The sequence below is a fragment of the Scomber scombrus genome, chromosome 20 (assembly GCF_963691925.1).
Source record: "Scomber scombrus chromosome 20, fScoSco1.1, whole genome shotgun sequence".
Taxonomy (NCBI): domain Eukaryota; kingdom Metazoa; phylum Chordata; class Actinopteri; order Scombriformes; family Scombridae; genus Scomber; species Scomber scombrus.
This window is the reverse complement of record NC_084989.1, coordinates 21,127,910-21,148,208: the sequence shown is the minus strand read 5'-3', so window position 1 is coordinate 21,148,208 and position 20,299 is coordinate 21,127,910. Positions and strand designations below refer to the sequence as shown.

At 40.1% G+C, this 20,299-nt stretch overlaps 2 protein-coding genes across 2 annotated transcripts; one reads left to right on the top strand and one right to left on the bottom strand.

The window, feature by feature from the left end:
• Nucleotides 1–1,345: 1,345 nt before the first annotated feature.
• Nucleotides 1,346–8,370, top strand: abcf2b (ATP-binding cassette, sub-family F (GCN20), member 2b). The gene is made up of 15 exons (XM_062441811.1): nucleotides 1,346–1,419; nucleotides 3,145–3,295; nucleotides 3,433–3,645; nucleotides 3,872–4,054; nucleotides 4,204–4,375; nucleotides 5,078–5,173; nucleotides 5,270–5,372; nucleotides 5,558–5,653; nucleotides 5,819–5,938; nucleotides 6,036–6,125; nucleotides 6,220–6,330; nucleotides 6,416–6,478; nucleotides 6,580–6,708; nucleotides 6,842–7,045; nucleotides 7,628–8,370. Exons 2-15 carry the CDS (start codon nucleotides 3,157–3,159, stop codon nucleotides 7,742–7,744), a joined length of 1,836 nt encoding a protein of 611 aa, XP_062297795.1. The 5' UTR covers nucleotides 1,346–1,419; nucleotides 3,145–3,156; the 3' UTR covers nucleotides 7,745–8,370.
• Nucleotides 8,371–8,378: 8 nt separating this feature from the next.
• On the bottom strand, nucleotides 8,379–20,299 carry si:ch73-173p19.1 (uncharacterized). Its single transcript, XM_062441806.1, has 17 exons — nucleotides 20,194–20,299; nucleotides 18,892–18,998; nucleotides 17,991–18,124; nucleotides 17,626–17,786; nucleotides 17,320–17,478; nucleotides 16,243–16,705; nucleotides 15,952–16,053; nucleotides 15,075–15,165; nucleotides 14,081–14,304; nucleotides 13,733–13,975; nucleotides 13,530–13,628; nucleotides 13,081–13,274; nucleotides 12,771–12,945; nucleotides 12,525–12,681; nucleotides 12,168–12,321; nucleotides 10,798–10,909; nucleotides 8,379–10,669 (listed from the first exon to the last, which is right to left on the bottom strand). Exons 1-17 carry the CDS (start codon nucleotides 20,212–20,214, stop codon nucleotides 10,494–10,496), a joined length of 2,772 nt encoding a protein of 923 aa, XP_062297790.1. The 5' UTR covers nucleotides 20,215–20,299; the 3' UTR covers nucleotides 8,379–10,493.

The window sequence follows — 20,299 nt, the reverse complement described above, 5'->3', positions numbered from 1 at the left end:
GAATAATGACTTAGTAACTCAAAATTATGGCTTAGTATCTCAAAATGATGAGAAACTTTAGACATTGGATTTGATTCTATTCTATTAGCATATCATTATTTTTTTAAATACTATGTGATTATTTGAGATAGTATCATTATTTTTTGAGTTACTAAGTCATTACTGTAATATACCAAGTCTTTATTCTGAGATACCGTCTTACTTGACTTAACTATCTCAATTTACCCCAATTTTATCCCATCTTACAATTTAAGATGGCAAATAAATAAGTCATAGTATTTGGATCTTTTCTCATAATTGAGAGACAGTAATTTGGGGGATCTTTTCACATAATTATGAGATAAATTGTAATTTGGGGATATTGTAATTATGAGGTACCCAGCAAACAAAACTAGCAAATTTAAATCCTTATGCTTAGTTAACAGGCTACAGGAGTAGTAAATCATAATTTGAGGATCTTTTCTCGTAATTATGAGATAGTCATAGGCCTAGTCATAACTGTGAGATTATACCTCTGATTTATTATACCCAGATTATATTATACCTAGATTTATTCCCAGCAAACAATACTAGTCCATTTAAATTCTTATGGATTACATCTTTGGCTGGTTCCGTTGCTAGGCAACCAGCAAAAATATTAAAAACTAACCATGTTAGTCTTTATGCTAAACTAAGATAGAAACATTTAAATAATAACCATCAAATAAGCTTTAAATAATGCTCCAGTTGCAAATTATAACCTTCAGTGAACATGTAGGAAACGTTCACTGAAGGGTACCTGTTTGCTGGGGTAGTAACTCATAATTTGAGGATCTTTTCTCGTAATTATGAGATAGTCATAGTCATACCTGTTAGATTATACCTCTGATATATTATACCCAGATTATATTATACCTTGATTATTCCCAGCAAACATTACTAGTGAGTTTAAGTTCTTATATGGATTACATCTTTAGCTAGCTCTGTTGCTAGGCAACCGGCAAAAACTATGTTAGTCTTATGAGTATATATAGTAAATCATAATTTTAGGGATTTGTTTGTGATAATTATGAGATAGTCATAGTCATAACTGTGAGATTAAACCTCTGAGTTTGCGTTCTGGTATCTATTTAGTGTCTTCCACTCAATAACTCATGACTATGGTTATTATCCTGGGTTGTTATTAATTAAACTCATTGCTAAATTAGGAGTAATATAAATATAAATGGAGTTTACTGCAGTCAGGAAGGGGGCGGGGTTAATGTGCGCTAACCGCCCCTCTCTTCCTTATATGGTCCGGGGCGGGTTACTGTGCTCTAACCGCCCCTCTCTTCCTTATATGGCCCGTCTGGCGGGTTTGAGAGCTGCTACATCCACCCGGCGAAAAAAGTGGACACGAGTCGTCGGTGTGCTCCCTGAGACCGGTAATTTATAACCAAGGTAAGAAAGACATTAACAGCGTCTAAAAACACAGATAACACAGAAACACAGATGGGGGTATGTGTTGACGTAAACGTAGCCGTGGAAACATATTTAATCGTCGCCGAATTAGTCTTAATTCACAGCCGGTAGCAGGCCTTGCGTCAATTTAGCATTTAGCATTAGCAGCTCAGGCCTGTCAGCAGCTAACACAGTCCAAAGAGGCTAAGTTATCCAACGCGATATAATGTTATTATATGTGACATCTCATCTTAATGAGATAATATCGCTGTGTGGTATTAACCGTCGATTAATTTGCCTTTAAGTGTCGAAATCTGGCCTTTAATGTTAGCATGCATCAGCTATTAGGGTTAGCTTTGGCTATGAGGCTTTAGAGCTAATGTAAGAGCTCAACGTGCAAAGCAGGTGGGAGCTGAATGCGGGTTTTTTTTTTGTTTTAACATGATCACCCACAGCTATTTAGTATTACGTCATTCTCCCAAAACCCTTAAACACTTTAAATTAAATCAGCTGTAAATTGAACTTAATGTTAACACCGTGTGGTTAGATACCGGCTCATTTTAGTCCCTGTTTTACTGGCAATTGTTCTTAGATTACCCTGATTTTCACTGTGTGACATGTGATTTGTACCATTCAACTTAAAAAGAAAAAAAACCTTATTAGATGGATGGATGGATAATTAATTCATCCCCATAGGGGAAATTCATGTATCCAATAGCTCATACAGAAACACATACACAAATAAGAACAAATAATATATACAAAAAGCCTAAAAGTTTTAAAAAATATATCCAAGATAATTATATTAAGAGGAGGAAAGACTATTCAGAATGATTGCAGTGCCCCATCACTAGCTTATGATGTTATCATTATAAAGTCTGATGGCTACAGGTATAAAGGACCCTCAAGGGTCAATTTTTAGGCAGTTTAGCTTGAGAACAAGTGACTGATAACAATTCATTTACATAGATACATAAAAATATTTGTAAAAATACAAATGTGATTAAGTTTATAGTCGAGGGTGGACAACAACATTCAACACATTATGTCAGAAGTAGGGCTTAGCAATCTATCAACATAATGATATGAGACTAGATATTATCTTAGGTATCAAATTTGATATTGTTTAATGGCATAAAGTGTTATCTTTTACTGGTTTTAAAGGGTAAAATTATGTAATCTGAATTTAACAGACTGGTCTAGCTCATCTATTGTTTGCCTTTACCCACTTAGTCATTATTTCCACATTACTGATGAGTAATCCATCAGAAATTTCATTGTGTAAATATTTAGTGACAGCAGTAATAGTCATCCCTATACAAATTTCGCAATATTGATTTTTGAGGTATTTGGACAAGAATATTGTTATATTTTGATTTATGCCTTTATCACACAGCCAGTCAGAAGTGTCAAGTTCAAGTGTGTTTTTATTAGTCTGTACTTGAGGTAATCTGACCATTTCTTTAACTGTAGCTTCTTGAATAAAACCAAACTTCCTTCTAATTGTTTTACACACAGGCAATTTAAAACTACTTCCTGATGACATTAGGTGAAATTAGTCATAGAGTATGTGTGGGGGGGGGCTTGTTAAGATTATGAAAGTGATACATAAATGATGTCAGTGAGCAACTGGGGATTAGAGGATGGTACTGTTTCCATTACATTACATAACATAGCAATATTTAAAAGTTAGATTATTGATCTATATGTCCTTTTTTTTCGTAGCCTTGCCCAGCCATGCCATCCGACTTAGCCAAGAAGAAGGCGGCAAAGAAGAAGGAGGCCGCGAAGGCTCGCCAGCGCACCAAGAAACCCGAGGATGGATCCGAGGAAGGTGAACAAGGAGAGACCGAGCTTAATGGAGCACAAAGCAATGGTGAGGGGACTGATCTTTGAAATAAAAGTATAATACGTTTGGTGAAGTGTAATTATAAGACAGTATACTCAATTTGAAGTTCCCATTCTGTCCTTTAAGTATATGTCAAGCTTAATCTGTGTGTTTCATTTTAACAGGTATCGCCAGTTTGACAAAGGAACTGGATGAATTTGAGCTGGCCAAGGCAGAAGCTCGGGCAGTGACCGGCGTTCTGGCCTCGCACCCCAACAGCACTGATGTCCACGTCGCCAGCCTGTCGCTCACTTTCCACGGCCAGGAGCTGCTAGCAGACACCAGCCTCGAGCTCAACTCAGGCAGACGCTATGGCCTCATTGGCCTTAACGGCACAGGTAACCAAGTTTCTCCCGGCATAGTAACACTTTTTGTTTTTTTGTGTAGCAGTTAGGGCAAAGGCAAAAGTCTGGCCTGATATCCTAAAACTTCTACCCTCCTTTTGAAATGGAGAAGAGCATGTTTCTAGACTGTTCTTTCACTGTGCTCACACTTAATTCAAAACATCACACATTTTCTCAATTCCAGCACATCTAATTTTCTTTGTGCTTTTTTATCCACCAGGAAAATCCATGCTGTTGTCAGCCATTGGGGCCCGTGAAATTCCCATTCCAGAGCATATAGATATTTACCACTTGACCCGGGAGATGCCACCCAGCGAAAAGACGGCTCTGCACTGTGTCATGGAGGTGGACGAGCAGAGGATCATGCTGGAGAAGGAAGCAGAGAGACTTGCCGCCGAGGACTGTGAGTAACATGTGATGTTACCGTACAGAAACTAAAGAGAGAGAAACTGATTCATCACATGTTAACTTCATGTTGAGCATGTAACGCTGTCTCACACTGCCTCGATTTGACATTAACAGTAAATGTCTCTTCTCTCATTCCCCACATAGCGGAGTGTGAGAAGCTGATGGAGCTGTACGAGCGTCTGGAGGAGCTGGACGCAGACAAGGCAGAGGTGCGAGCCTCTCGGATCCTCCACGGTTTGGGTTTCAGCGGCGAGATGCAGCGGAAGAAAATGAAGGACTTCAGTGGAGGCTGGAGGATGCGCGTTGCTCTGGCCAGGTGAGAACAAAGCGCTAATCACCATATAGAGATTATTATTATTATTTTTAACCTTTTTGTTTTATCTCAAAAGACTATTGAGGAGGAATCCTCATTTACAATGGTGTCGAGAAACATTAACAGCAACACACAAAACGATATTAAGTGAAAGGAAAAATTAAAATAATACAAAATAAACAGAAGCAGTAGAATAAAAACAAGATACAGTGAAGTTAAAGATTTACAATCAAATGAAACAAGGCCTGAAATAAGGCTTTTGAACAGCTGTATTGACGGTTAAAAATCTAATTTAAGGCCTTTTGCAGATTGTTCCATGTGTAAGGTGTATTATAAGAGATGATGATACAACGCATATGTTCTTTTGTCGCTGCGTTTTTAGGTTTGAATTCAGACAATTTAGCCTTCTCATCTATTTTCTGTGTTAAAGAGTAAAGCCAGTATGTGTATATTACGTGGAAAAAGTACAGCTGCACCTGTCCTACATAGAAAATATCCTTAAACATCCAGAGTACTAAAGCACATTTAAATGTTGCTTTAACTTCATTGTAAAGCAAAATTTTAATTCAGATTTGGCAGGTTATATCTTGGCTAGCTCAACCAGCCAAGCAACCGGCAAAAGCTATTCTTTACAGATGGGAAGAAGTGTCACTCTTATGTAACTGTTGAGAAAGAAGTACAAATCTATCTTTTCTCTTTTTTTAGAGCTCTGTTCATCAAGCCTTTCATGTTGCTGCTGGATGAGCCCACTAACCACTTGGATCTGGATGCCTGTGTGTGGTTGGAAGAGGAGCTCAAGACGTAAGTCCACACCCAACTTCATCCTTTTATAAATAACCCCAAAAAAACAAACAGTCAATGGGTTCTGATCATCACGCTTGTTGAATCTTTTTTCAGATTCAAGCGAATCCTCGTGCTCATCTCCCACTCTCAAGACTTCCTGAACGGTGTGTGCACCAACATCATCAACCTGAATCTGAGAAAGCTGAAATACTACACGGTAAGAAGGAGAAGACTGCGTAACAGGAAGTGATCCATATATTTCTAAAAGTGTCTGGAGTAGACTCTGTAATCTGTGGTCTCGTAACGCCATATACGGACAGCGGGGGTGGGCTGTTACTAATAATGTGTCCTGAGTGTGCAACTTCTGTTGGATGACCGTGCAAATCTATTTTTATATTTAAGGGTAACTATGACCAGTATATTAAGACCAGGGAGGAGCTGGAAGAGAACCAGATGAAGCGCTTCAATTGGGAGCAGGACCAGATAACACACATGAAGGTAAATCAAGGGATACCATGTGGCGGCTTATCTTCACTGCACAGACTGTCCCCCACACACACACACACACACAAGTAGTCACACTTATGATAAAGCAATGATTACTCCCTTTCTCATTGGTCAAATCAGAACATTTACTCATTTATTTGTACATCTATCCTCCAGAATTACATTGCCAGGTTTGGTCACGGTTCTGCAAAGCTGGCGCGACAGGCGCAGAGTAAGGAGAAGACACTGCAGAAGATGGTGGCATCAGGCTTGACTGAAAAAGTTGTGAATGACAAGGTAATGCATTTGTTTTTGAGCCACTGATCCCCACTTTTGAGAATTAATGTACACTTATAGTCATGATATTAACACTCGCCTTTGTCTCCTCCAACAGACTCTGTCATTTTATTTTCCTCCCTGTGGGAAGATTCCTCCTCCTGTTATCATGGTTCAGAATGTGAGCTTCAAGTACAGCGACGACACAGTGAGTACAGTTCATATCACAGCATGGGAGCAGCTTTTTGTTTATTTAAATGTAGGTTCATGTCTAAAAGTCATCTGTTCATGTTTCCCCACAGCCGCACATATATAAAAACCTGGAGTTTGGTATCGACTTGGATACACGAGTGGCTCTGGTGGGGCCCAATGGAGCAGGAAAGTCCACGCTGCTGAAGCTGCTGATGGGAGAGGTGAGTTTTATTTATACATCAGCCTGAAATAACCTGCAGTTTTCTTCTTAAAGTATTTAGATTTATTCTCATTTTCTCTTTGCAGCTCCTACCCTGTGATGGCATGATCCGCAAGCATTCTCACGTCAAGATAGGCAGATATCACCAGGTAAAAACACTGAACATCACTTCTACAGGCTGATACTTTTACATATGAAGTAGCTTGTCCAATAAAACTTAAATGTCTCCTTATCTGCTTGTTTTTTATAGCATCTGACAGAGCAGCTGGAGCTGGACCTGTCTCCGCTGGAGTACATGATGAAGTGTTACCCTGCTATCAAAGAAAAGGAGGAGATGAGGAAGATCATTGGTCGCTACGGCCTGACGGGAAAACAGCAGGTATGAATGGCCTACTTTCTCCTGAAGATACAGAATTTGGGGGGGGGTAATTCACAGTAAAAGTCAAAGCTTTCTTTTTGTCTCTGTCTGCAAGTTTTCACCTGAATTTTTTATATTTTATTTTATTTTGTAGGTCAGTCCGATCAGGAACTTGTCAGATGGCCAGAAATGTCGGGTGTGTTTTGCCTGGCTGGCCTGGCAGAACCCTCACATGCTGTTCCTTGACGAGCCCACCAATCACTTGGATATCGAGACTATCGACGCGTTGGCAGAAGCCATCAACGAGTTTGATGGCGGCATGATGCTTGTTAGCCACGACTTCAGGCTCATCCAGCAGGTACGTGATGTGACCGAGGCTCCCATATGGCATTTGCAATGGATGAGTTTAACTTTTTAAAACCTTTTAGTAACTTGTGTATCAGCATTTCCACCAGACAGTCTGCATTCTACTCAAAGCTCATTTAATGTTGTTTTTTGCACATAAGAGGAAAAAAATACATAATACTTCCAAAATTTAATAAAGCTTATAAAGGCTTGTCAGGTGGCCCTCCTATGGTGAGACATACAACATAAAAACTTAAAGTAAAGAAATACAGACAAATACATATAAAAACTAAGGTTTAATAGGTATTATGACAATTTAACGATGCATGAAAGATGATAGTGAGAGTAGTTATGAAGTTGTATTACTTAATTGATCCAGAAAGAAGAGTTTGGTAAATTTCTTTAATGATTTTAGACTGGTGGAATTTCAAATATGATCTATGAAACGGTTCCAACAGAGAGCAGCTCTGAGTCTAATGGAAAATGTAGAAAAAGTTGTCCTCTGACCTGTAATTATGGATTTGGGAAGTTGAAGTGAAATAATTTTAACAGTTTTAAGCTCCCACAATTAAAACCCCTTCTCTTCTTCTCTCAGGTGGCTCAGGAGATCTGGATCTGCGAGAATCAAACCATCACAAAGTGGAACAGGGACATCCTGGCCTACAAGGAGCACTTGAAATCAAGGATTGCGAATCAACCGCATGACATCTAAACAACAACAACAAAAACAACAACAAAAAAGAGCAAACGTCACACTCTCGAGCCACTCCTTTACCTTGCATCATGGATTCAAACCTGCGAGCTCCCTAATGACGAGGCGAGCGGGGGAAACGTCCTTTACTAGAACTGAAACAATCTCTTATGCATCTTATTGGACATGTCCGTTGTACATGTTGTACTGTATTTCCATCTCCAGTATAACAGTGCTGCATTGTGCTTAACTTGACCCCACCTTCACCTCCACCCTTCCTCCTCCTCTTCCTTTCCTCCCCCTTTCACCTCAGGCTGCACTCTGATTGGCTGATTTCACCTGAAGCATCTCAGTGCATTTTGGATTGCATTCCATTGTGCTGTCTTCATAGAAAAGTTTTATTTTTCCAAAATGTTATGTTTTATCCCAATAAAGTATGCAGCAGCTTTTTAGGTCATATTTTATGATATTTAAAAGTTGATTTCTTTTTCTTTTTTTTTTGGTGTATTTTTCTTTTTTTGTTTCCCCCTTTCCTCCTCTTCTTCCTCCTCCTCATCCTCCAGTGGTGTAAAAGAGCATTTCTTGCCTTATTTAACATTGTAATGCAATAAAGGTTTGTCTGAAATAAACAGAACATAAAAACAGCATATTTAAATTGAAGAAGACTTTTATTCATTTTTTTTATTTTTTTATTTTTACACGAATACAGTGCTTGTATCCAAAAATCAAAAGCTTTTTTTTATTATTATTAATATTTAGGGAAAATAAACTATTGTACATCTCTGTAAACAAGAGGACAAAGTGAAGTTTTTAGAAGTAGTTGCTTTGGATTCTTGCTTGTGACACCTCCAACGGCTGCAATAAGATCCAACCCTCGAGTTTTCTTCAAGATAACTTAAAAAAATTAAACTGAACTGTCCATTTTCTTGGCATAACCAGAGATAGAAGATAAATACCATTTATCTCCTTTATAAAACACTCCCCAACCAAGGCCAAAACATCTCCAGGATGCAGCAGAAAAAGGAAAAATGATCTATTGGTGAGTATTTTAGTGAGTTATTAACCTTTCTTTCTAAAGCTCTCAGTAAAAGCTGTGTTCATGTCATATTAGAGTGGTGTTAACATTACCTAAAAGCACTGCTGCCACCATTTCAAAACAAAACAATTGCCCCCTAACTTATTACTACACACCAAATTAGTTTCTAATGTAACTTAAAACATCAAAATCAGAGTTGTTAAAATGACAGTTTCTCATGAGGTTCGGTTTGTTGTTTTAACATCACACTTTTATAATTTAAAATAAGAAAAAAAGGGTCCAATCAATGACTAAAGAGACTTATTTGATATGTAGTGATAACCCTGCTGCCACCATTAGGAAAAAATAACGTACAAAATGTTTTTCTAATATAACTTAAATCATCACTTTTGTTATGTAATAATGTTAAAATGACAGTTTCTCATGAGATTCTTGTGTGGTGTTAAAACAACCATCTTTTATAATTTAAACCAAGAAAAAAAGGGTCCAATCAATGCCGAAAGAGACTGTATATCATCCAGCGTTGGTGTTTTAAAACATACTAATTTGGTATGTAGTGATAACCAGAAAATGAAACATGAAAAGCAGAATGTGAGCAAACATTTTTAACAACATGGGTTTTCTTATTCATTCATTTTTATGGATTTAAAGCAGATAATAAACCAACAGAAGCTCTCGACATTTCTCACGTGTGTCTACTTCTAATTATTACCACAAAAAAAAAAAAGTAAAGATTTGTCTTGTCTTTTTTTTTTTTTTTTGGGTTAAGTAGTGTTTGCAGCATGTTACAAACACTGGACAATTAGCGCACCATAAATTGGAGCTCACACACACACACACACACACACACATAAAAAAAAAAGATCTAATACTAGTAAACATCAGGAGATTGAACTCAATCCAAGTTGGCAATTCATTCTTCTTGCTAAATCCAACATGACATGTACAGCTTAACATTCAATATTAGTTTTTTAACTTTTAAAGTGACTGGAAGACATTATCTGCCTCCAAAAAAAAAAAAAACACCAACAAAAAAAAAAAAAGCCTTCAAGCCTTTCAACCTTCGCATTCGGTTGAATTGAGAATTTAGGGTCTAAACGTCTAAATATAATATATATATATATATCAGGCCGTTAGTTGTTGCAGTCTGAAAATACATGCTGTGTGTTATTTATGTTACATTTCCAACATAAAACGTACGTTCCCTGTCTGCTAGGCTGGTTTTAACAAAGTGGTTTCAACCAGAGGAAACACACACACATCTCCAACCTTTAAGGCTGCACAATGAAGCTTTAAAGCTACAACGGTTTTTTTTGTTAGGTGGAGTTTTCCCAGAGAAGAAAAACGAAAAGGGCTGCAGCTTTATGCTATAATTCTTCTTCTTCTTCTTCTGCTTATTAAATACTGATTGATTCTACATCTGTAAACGTTAAAGATGGCCTACGTTGTTTGTTTTTTTTTCTTTAAAGAAGGCTCCTCGTTTTATGAGTTTCAACTCGGGTGGCGGGCGTGCATGATTGACAAGATTAGTGGCACGAGCTGCTGTTGAAACAGTGCAAGTTGGAGTGTTTCGCTGCTCAGGCTGTTTTTTTGTTTTTGTTTTTTTAAGAGGGAACGAGGGATGCGGGGGGTGGGGGGGAGGGGCAGCAGCTTGTCAGTCAGATCAGAGCCGTGCTCGGAGGGTTAGGGTTATATGTGGACCGACCGATCGGGAGGAGAAGGAAGGTTCGACGCTCACTGAGCCTCCCACTCCTCATCTGATACGTCGTCGGGGGAAATGGTGCGAGTGTTGCTGGCCCGGATGCTGCTGATGTTGGTGAACGTGAGGAGGTTCGCGATGCCTGTCAGACTCACGCCGGTGCCGTCAAGGTTCACCTGAGCCAGATGCATGTGTTTCAGGAACTTCAGACCTGAAGGGGAATAAAAGGAGAGAAAAAAAAAAAGGGGATGAAAGTTAGCTGAAGCTGTTCAGTCGAGCGAGAGAGAGAAACATTACATCACCGCTGCGGTCGTGCCAGATCAACAATAGCGAGCTCACCGTGATCTGTGATCCGGGTGCGGCTGAGGTTAAGCTTAACCAGCTGATTGCAACGGATCAAACCTCTCCTCACTACTGTGTCTCCCACTTGAGTGCTTGCTAAACCCAACACCTAGAAAACAGGGAAAAAAACAGCCAAAAAACTTCAATGTTTGCTGATTTTATTATGTTTGAGCTACTGTAAGGTGTCCATGAGTGCTTTGAAAGGTGTCTATAAATAAAAAGCATTATTATTGTCATTATTATTATTATTATTAAAAAGCATCAAGCAAACAAAATGAGGAGATCCCAGACACCTTAACTTATAACTAAAACCTTGTATTACTAAAACAAGAAGAAGAGCGGCGAGATGAATAAAGAGCGAGGTGAAGTGTTGAGTAAAAGAAAATCAATTAAAAAGGTCAGATTGTAGCAGGATGGTTCAGTTACTGTCATTAAGAAGACATCATTGAAACTGGCCTCTGGTTGAGAGAAAGCCATTAGCAGAGGGAATTTTTATTAATGACAATACAAGACACATTTAATCTGGGAGAGCCCTTTGTTATATGTGACATCTCCTTATTTCCTGGCAGCCTCTTAACCACTAACTTTCCAATAAAGTTCCCAAAATAACTGTTTAAAAAAGACACAGCAAGCATATATCTGACTCTAACTTCCATAAAGGCTGGAAAAATACTTCTTTTACATAAAGAATTCACCCCTCTTTCCCCCCCTTACGTCCCCATGTCATTAATGAAGACACTGAACTTCCTCCTGATGGTTAAACCAGTACCGAGCCTGCATGGCTCCTTACTGCCATCATGTGTGTGATTATGTGTAAATGAGACACAGATTTGTATATAAAGCACTTTAAAATAAATGGAGTCCTTTTACCTTCCTGAACTCACATTTAACCACCGCTTAGTCACTTTTGTATTAATTATTTAAAAAATAGGATTATCACCCTGAATTAATGAGCTCTGTGCTGTAGCAGTGTTTAATTTGTGCTTGTAAGAACTGAAGCATAAATGCAGCAACTGTGAATGCTTTTTTAAACTAAAGGTTATCTCGGCACCGGGTGTGAAATCCTGATGTTATCTGAAGTGTTACATAAAAATCATTAAATGTAATAATACAGTAAATTAACCCAGAGATGTGATAACACAGGTACTTCCACTTGTACTACTACTACCCTTTCTTTTTCTCTGCATTGCTTTTATTGTGTTTTCATTTATTCTGTATGGTTTTATTGTTTTTAATTGTCTTTGATTATGTAAAGCGTTTTTTGAGTATTGTTAAAAGCGCTCTATAAATAAAAATTTTAAATCTAAATTTTGTGTTGGGTGACTGACAGACAGACATTTTCACAGATGTCACAGATATAAAATCACCTGGAGGTGCGGCAGGCAGATGATGAGGTCCGCCACTCCTCGGCTGGTGACGGCTGTTCGGTCCAAACAGAGCTCCTGCAGCTCCTGGAGGCACCGCAGAGAGGGGAGCCCTGCGTCTGTCACCTGAGTGTTGCTAAGTGACAGTTTCTTCAACCTGCACAAAGTTCACACGCACAGAATACTCCAGTCAATACCTCTGATATAAATGAGCTGCTGTGTTATGTAAGGAAGCAGTATCCATGAAAAACACCTGAACTTAGATTTTGGTGCTTAATGGGAACACTTACCCTAACAGCTGATTTATTACATTTTAAATAGGGTAGGGTTAGGGTGTTGTAGATGTACAGTATACTAGACCTGGTCATGGTGGAGAGCTGGCTGACTCCCTGATCTGTGACCTGCGTGTAGTCTGTCAGGTCCAGCTCCGACAGCAGAGACAGTCTAGAGAGGAATGACAGTCCGCTGTCTGTCACGGAGTGGCGTCCAGGGAGGGTCAGCTGACTCAACCTTAGACCTAGAAGAGAGGACAAGTCTTGGTTAAAAAATGTACTCAACAAAGCTTGGATTTATTTATGAACGCTCCTTTGTTTTTCTTTTACGAACCTGAGATGATCTGCAGGGCGTGGTTGCCGTCCATGACAGGGATACCTGCCAAACTGAGGGAAGACAGGGTAGGGTGGGTGGCAATGTGCTCTAGAGAGCCCTCTGTCACACCTGTCCCATCCAGGTTGAGAGTCTGCAGGTTGGAGAGCTCTGCCAAAGCTGACACATCCTTAACCTGTTAAAACAAGATTAACAGAGACATGAAAATGTAAGAAAAGAAGTAAAATGATCAGCTATATTTTATAATACTAAGGCAGACATGAAGGCATAACTCTAAAAGGTCAGATGAGCCTGTCGAAAGCTGAAATACCTTCGTCTGTTTGATGCTGAGGAGCCGCAGCTGTGGCACACGTGTGGGCAGCACAGCAAGCGTGGCTTCGGTTACCGCCGTCTGGTTCAGGCTGAGCTGTAAGAGGCAGGACGGAGCCCACTGGAGATACAGCACCATCCCGGCGTCGGTCACTTTGGTCTGGTCCAGAGACAGGAAACACAGGCTCTTCAAACCTTGAAGACACAAAGCAGAAAGAAAAATATGTTATACCTGGTAAAAAAAAATTGCTAATTAAAGCTGCACCCACCCCCCCAAAAAAAAAACTCTTGTAACTACTAAGTGCTTAACACAGAGCAGCTTATGCTTTGAAATCTGGCACTCTTTCACATGCTTGTTACTGCACATAAAGTGGTGTTACGTAATCTATTATATCTATTATCCCCTTCTAGTAACAGTCTGAGCCTTGTTCAGTGTGTAGAGAGCCCAACCTGTGATATGCTGCAGACAGGAGTCGGTCAGTTTGCTACAGGAGGCCAGGTTGAGGTACTGGAGTTTGACCAGGCTGGACAGGATTGACAAGCCAGAGTCTGGAGGAAACAAAGTTGGGAGATTAAGACGATAAAAGCACAGATTTGACAAACATTTACACTGGAAAAACTGAAACTACATCCACTAGGATAAAGTTTTATACCAGTGATGAGGGGCGAGTTGACCAGACTCAGATGCTTCAGCGCTGTGAAGGCCCGCAGCTGACGCAGGAGCTCATTGGTGGAGTACGGGTAGCAGTTCAGGACAAATTTTTGCAAAGGGCAGCCAAAGAAGAGCTCCAACGTTCGTGGACGTAGGAGTCTCTCGCGGGACATGTGGTTGAGCAGAAGTTCGGCAAGCTCCGGGGTCAGACCTGCCAGACTGCTGCTGTACTGCATGCTGGGAGCTGTAAAGAAAAAAACCCAAAAAACATGAGTAAATAAAAGCATAGGCACACATTTTCTATCATTTCAGTATGATAGAGAGTCCCCTAAAAACCTCAATCTCTCACCAGTCATGAGGTGAACAGTGGCGCGGGTGGCCAAGGCACATAGGGACGGCACGCTGGGTGCTCTGAAGGGTTTTTTAGGGGGTGACGGCTGCCCCTGGGAGGCACGGGGGTCTTCTTGCTGTGCGGCTCTTTGAAGACGCTCCACTGCAGCCAGACCTGCAGCTCCGGGCGCCACCCGAGCTCCTGCATCCTCAGGCTCCTCTAGGACCTCTTCTTGGGCCTCCCTAACACACAGAGACACAAGTATCTTTAATATGCATGTCAAATATTAGCAAGCTAAACAACTTTTAAACTGCCAGCAACTATTCTTACTAATGGTATATAGCAGGTGTCAGCAGTTAAGTTCAACGATGGGCCAGTTTTTATTAATCAGTGCAGGGAAAATGGAGGTTTACGTGTTTATTTCTTCTAATTCATTTAAGAATAAAAGTAATTTACAACACAGTTAAAAATTGTATCAATAAGGGAAAATGGGATCAACACATCATTTCTCTTCCACTGCCAAAAGTTGTTGTTAATTCATGTATTAAACTTTAATTTTCTGGAAGGTTTATTGGATTTAAGATAGCATGACATGATATAATAATAATTGGGATTTAAAGGAGCCTTGTGTTTATTCTGTTGCTTGTAGATCTGTGAAAAATGATGTTAATTAAGTTTTGATGTAAACTATGAAAGTCAGAATTGTCATCAAAAGGCCAAATTTGGGTCACAGGCTGCTATTTACCCACCTCTGGTATATTGCATTATTATACCTAACAAGAGTCTACCTTAAGAGATTTATCATGTGCAGCTACTACAGGAAACTGTGTTGATGTAAGCAGTGTTAATACCACCTTAAGATCAATTCATCACAACCAGTTTAAATAATCTGTTGTGTCCAGAGGGTAATAGCACTGTAATGGATGTATAATGATATCACATAAAATGCATTAAAGTTCTTGCATGACATTTAGCCTTCCCCCGTGAAATGGCATTCTGTCTAGACACCCACCTAAGTCGATTGCCTTGTTCTGGCCAGTGGTGCCTGGGCTCAAATCCTGCACGAATCCTGTTCTCCGGGAAAAAAGGCAGCCTCGGCATTCCTGTAAAAGAAAAAAAAACGCAACAATTGGCAATCCATCAGGACATGGCTTAATCTCACCAAGCTGACCCAGCAACCTGTAACTGAACTATATTAAAATTATCAAATTGACTGATTTCTTTACAGCTTTTGCAATCTTATCTTTTACATAATAGCACACCTCTAATCAGCATCTTGTGTGTTGGGTCTGTGATTCTCTCCCACTAACTGGCTTAAACTGGGACAAAGCTCACAGCGCACTCTGACCTGACACACATTCAGAATACTACATCAAAACCACATGCTCCGAGAGGCTGCGTATGATTGGCTGGCAGGGCGGCTGTCTGGCTGTAAGCATGCACAGGGACAACAGTTCCCACTAGAGGGGCTCAGCAGTTTTGACCCTGTGTAACTGTATGTTTGACACAAAGGGGCATTCACCTTCATATTTCCTAACCCTAATCTTTCTCACAACTGACACACATTACCTGGGTAGTCCTGTCTAATGGTTTGTAGACTGGGGCAACTGGTGAAATATACAGTATGAGATTGAATGAATGTTCCTGTTACAGATGAGAGGAGAGTGAGTGAGAAGCCAGGATCATCTGTTTCTGACACGGGAGAACAAAAAGTTCCACAAAAGGGGAAAAAAAGACATACGACGGGAGCCAGGAGGAGGTTAAAGCGGGGAAGAGAGATTGAGGGGGGAAAGAATGTAAAAATGAAAGGGGAAAAAGGAGGGATGAAGCGTCCGTGCCAATCCTAGACACACAGAGAAAGAGAAAAAGAGACAGAGAGAGAGCAGTACCGTTCAGCAAATCAAGCGGCTCCCCCTCTCCCTCTTGTTCCTCGTCCACCTCGATGCCAACAGCCTCCTCAAGATTTCCAGGAACCAATCTCTGGCCTCGCCCTGTTGAACGGCCCCAGGAATGTCATCCATGACTATAAAAGCTATTTAAATAACACTCGGCTTTGTGCTTTGTTGAACCAATAAATAATCATTACAGGCTACAAAAACAATAATCAATCTTAGTGAAGAAACATTTTTAATTATAACACTCATAAATAATGAGTGTTTCTCATTTTATTTAATATTTACCCCAGAAGTGAGAAGGCCCAGATAGAGAAGGACCGACTCCTGGGATCCCTGCGTAATTCGCCGCCTCTTCCCACAGCTGGTTGGGTAGCGGAGGGGGTAAAACAGGGTCTAGCCCCTCCGCCGCCTCCTCAATAGGGATTTGCGGCTGGGGAAGCACAACGCACGGAGCCGGCTCGATCTGCTCCACTGGCAGCGCCAACGGCAGCTCTGCAGCGGGACTGGGAGGATCCTGAGGCGTCTCTGGAGGAGTGGTCTGAATGCACAGCGCTGCGTTGGGCGTGAGGCCGAGGGAACGCAGGGAGCAAGCGAGCTCCGCCTCCCCGAAACGTTTCCGTGGGAACCCCTGGAGGAGTGAAAAGGTGGGCAGGGAGGGGTGACGTCCGGTGATGTGCTCCACGACGCTGCGGAGGGGGGCGTCGGCTGGGAAACGCTCACGCATGGACTCGCCAGACGGCAGCCGGATCTGCAGCAAGACAAGACATTTAAAACAACTGGAAAGGGTCGTCCATACTGAGAATGATAACTATAACTATAACAACAACGATGTGAGCGTCCACACTGAGAACGATAACATCCTGTAAACAACGGTGTCCAGTACGCGCTGCACGCTCCAGCTGTGTCTGCAGCTAATTATTGATGAGCTGTTACTGCTGTTGTATGTGTCGAGTTCAGAGGTGGGTAGCTATTGATTCAGTGTGTTGGTCAGAAGTATTTCAGACACTAGTTGCTGTGATGTTTCAGTATTTACAGACCAAACTGACCTGCAGCAGCATGTTGAAGCGCGGTGTGTAAAAGTGCACAGCTGCTGCAGTGACACACAGTATGAGCACAGATCTGCTAACTTTGTTGTGTTTCTACATTATAATAGAGAACAAAGCTACAGCAACTTTGTATTAATAAGGACCTATCTAAATAAATCACCTCTCTCATCTTGCTCCAATTTACAGCGCATTTAAAGCTGCATTCAAATAAATTAGAACAACATTTAAAACTATGTATTTGTAGTTATCGTTCTCAGTGTGGACGGTCCTTCAGTTTACAATATACAGTATTTTTTTAGCTTCTTCATAGTCTTACCATGAGGATACAGTTGTTATCCACGTTAGTTTCAACTTTTCCTCCAAGCTTTTGCGCTTGAGTGCTCGGTGGAGACGTCTCTGCTGCGGCGCTGGTCTGGATCTTCTCCTGCAGGCTCCTCCGATCCTCAGCTATCCGCTTCAACACCAACTCACGCTCCTGCAAAAAACCAACAAATACAAAACAAGATGTTCTCTTTGTGTCAGCTTTAAACATTTCCTTCTCTGTGTGATTAAAAAAAGAAATAGCCAGTGTGGCTGAGCTGGCACTGACACTGCTACAGCGGTCTGTACGTGATGTTCTGACCTGTTTCTTTTGTCTTTTCTCTGCTCTGGCCTCCTGAGCGACACGTTGCCTCTGTTGATCCTCAAAGTCACTTTTGTCCTGTTTGATGCGGGACTCGACCGGCTGCGGCTCTGGGGACATGCTGGATGACTGTGATGGTCTCAGCATTAATGAAGAACTCCCTGTTAAAGTCAGGAACATAGAAAGATAGATCATTTTGCATCCTTAACCATCCATTCCTTTAGAGTATGTTAAAAATAGCATAGATATGATTACACAATACTACAGTGACGCCTATATCAAACTGTCCTGTTACTCAGCCACAAGTTCAAGTCCAATTTGTACACATAACCAGCACATTTGATAACATACAGTCCAAACTTTACCTCTACTGTCAGACGACTGCGACTCAGACGAGCTCGTAGACTCTTTCGGAGGGTTGAAAGCAGAAAATGCTGTTTCAGCCGGCTGCGATGACTGCTTGACCAGCCTGTGCCGTGGATTCTGACCCTGTAAGAGCCTATCAGAGCACAAGAGAGGGACACAAAAGATTATTAGATACTTGATTTTCATATATTGTATTTTAATCTATGTTTTTGCTACTTTTACTGTGCTATTTTTACTATTTTATATAAGTATGAATTACTTTATGCTCCTTTTCAGCCCTTTTAATGTGAAGCACTTTGAGCTGCATTTCTTGTATGAAAGGTGCTATACAAATAAAATTATCATTATTTAGAGCCCTACAATATATTAGCCAATATTATTGGTCGTGATTGACCTATTACAGACATATCAGTATAGGCAAATATGTTGGCTGATATGTGCCTTTTTTTTTAATTGTTTAAAGTTATAAAGGATAGCATTTTATGTTTATTTGATCCTTTTTCTTAATTCAGGTTTAATACAAAAATGTTTTTTGTGTTCCGAGTGTTTTTTTAATTATTCATAGCTAATTATAATTATTGTATAAAATGACGTCAGTGCACCAAAACAGTAATCAACACTGGGAATTACATTTTTTAGTTTATTGTTGAACTGTAAAATGTCACGGCCTCCATTACATATCTTTGTCACAAGTGTTGGTTAACTACATTTAAGGGATCATTGCAAAAAAAATGTGTGATTAGACCATTATTATTGGCCAGTATATCTATGTTGGAATCTTATATCTATATTGGCCCCTAAAATCCAGTATCAGTTGGGCCCTTTTATTATTATTATTATATCATTTAATGTCAGTTTCCACTTATTTCAGGGGTGAGACTAAGTGGTGGGATAACTCACCACTCAGCTGCATCCGCCACAGAAAAATGCCCCGCCTGCATAGCGGACTGGATCTGCTCTTCGGTGAATCCCATCTCACTGAGTGTGAGGTATAACTCCCCGATAGTCTGCAAACACACACACACAGTGTCAAACACACAGACCGATGAGCAGCTATCTCACACATACACAAAAGGATTTACTTCTGCCAATTTTTTCCCCCTTATCAGCGATTGCACAAACAATGTCTACAGTTTTTTTTAGTCCACGTTGTCCTAATGTGACCAGTGACATCCAAAGAACTTTCTCAGTGTTATCTGAACATAAATGAATGAGTCAGCTTTCATTTTGGGTGCCCAAAGGAGAGCTGTTGTTCATGACCTTCACTTAAAATCTCTGCTGTAGTCTTAGTATTGTTTCATTGGATGGTGAGTGATTACAAAGGGGGTTACATATGAAGTCAGACCTTTATGATTTAACATGTTACTGAATACATATATTGCTGTTTTAAAAAATATATTTTGTCAATAAATCATGAGGTGAACTTTAAATGGAGCACACAAGGGCTTAAATGGTGTCACAGTACCAATTAAGCCCACTTTCTTCAAAAAATATCTTTATTTTATATTCCAAAATCTACATGAACTAATGAATACATTTTCAAATGAGAGATAAATCTTGCTTTATAAGAAATGATCTCCCTTGTAAATCATGTCAGTATCCACGAAAAACACCTGAACTTAGATTTTAGTGGATTTAATGGGTCTAACAGTTGAAAACACTTGTTAGTAAATGAGAAAAGTAATTAAATGTAATAAGTTAAATTAATTTGATTAAGTTATTGAAATAGTTACATTTTAAATAGACTAACTAGTAATCTGTAACCTATTATATTTCCAAAGTAACCTTCCCAACCGTGACCATATTTAGACTGGTGTAAACATGTATTTATTTGTCTTTAACTTTAAATAAAAGCAAATTTAGTTGCATTTTAAAGCATTTTCTCTTTGTCCTCCACTGAATGTCTGCATTCAATAAACTCTCCCAAATGTCTTAGTTATTGCTGCTTAATAAATAAAGTTGTGGGTAGTATGTCAGCCTCTGCAAAGCCAGCTGTAGTTAATATAAACAGAGCAGACAGCTGTGATATTAAAGTGAGGAGCAGATAAGATGCTAACCGTGAAGCTAACCTGAAGCTAAAGCTGTGAGTGTCAACAAACATCGTTAGCTCGACTGTTAGCATTGCGCTAAAGCTACAAAAAGCAGCTAACGAGCTACCTAGCATTGAGGGGGAGTGAGTAATAAAAACATGTGGCAGCTTACCGGAGAGGCAGCAGAAGTCATGGTTTTGTTTAAGATATCAAAGTGGTGTTAATTAGGAACTTCGTGGACTTCCTGGTTCGGTTCGCCGTGCAGCCTGCGGTGCTAG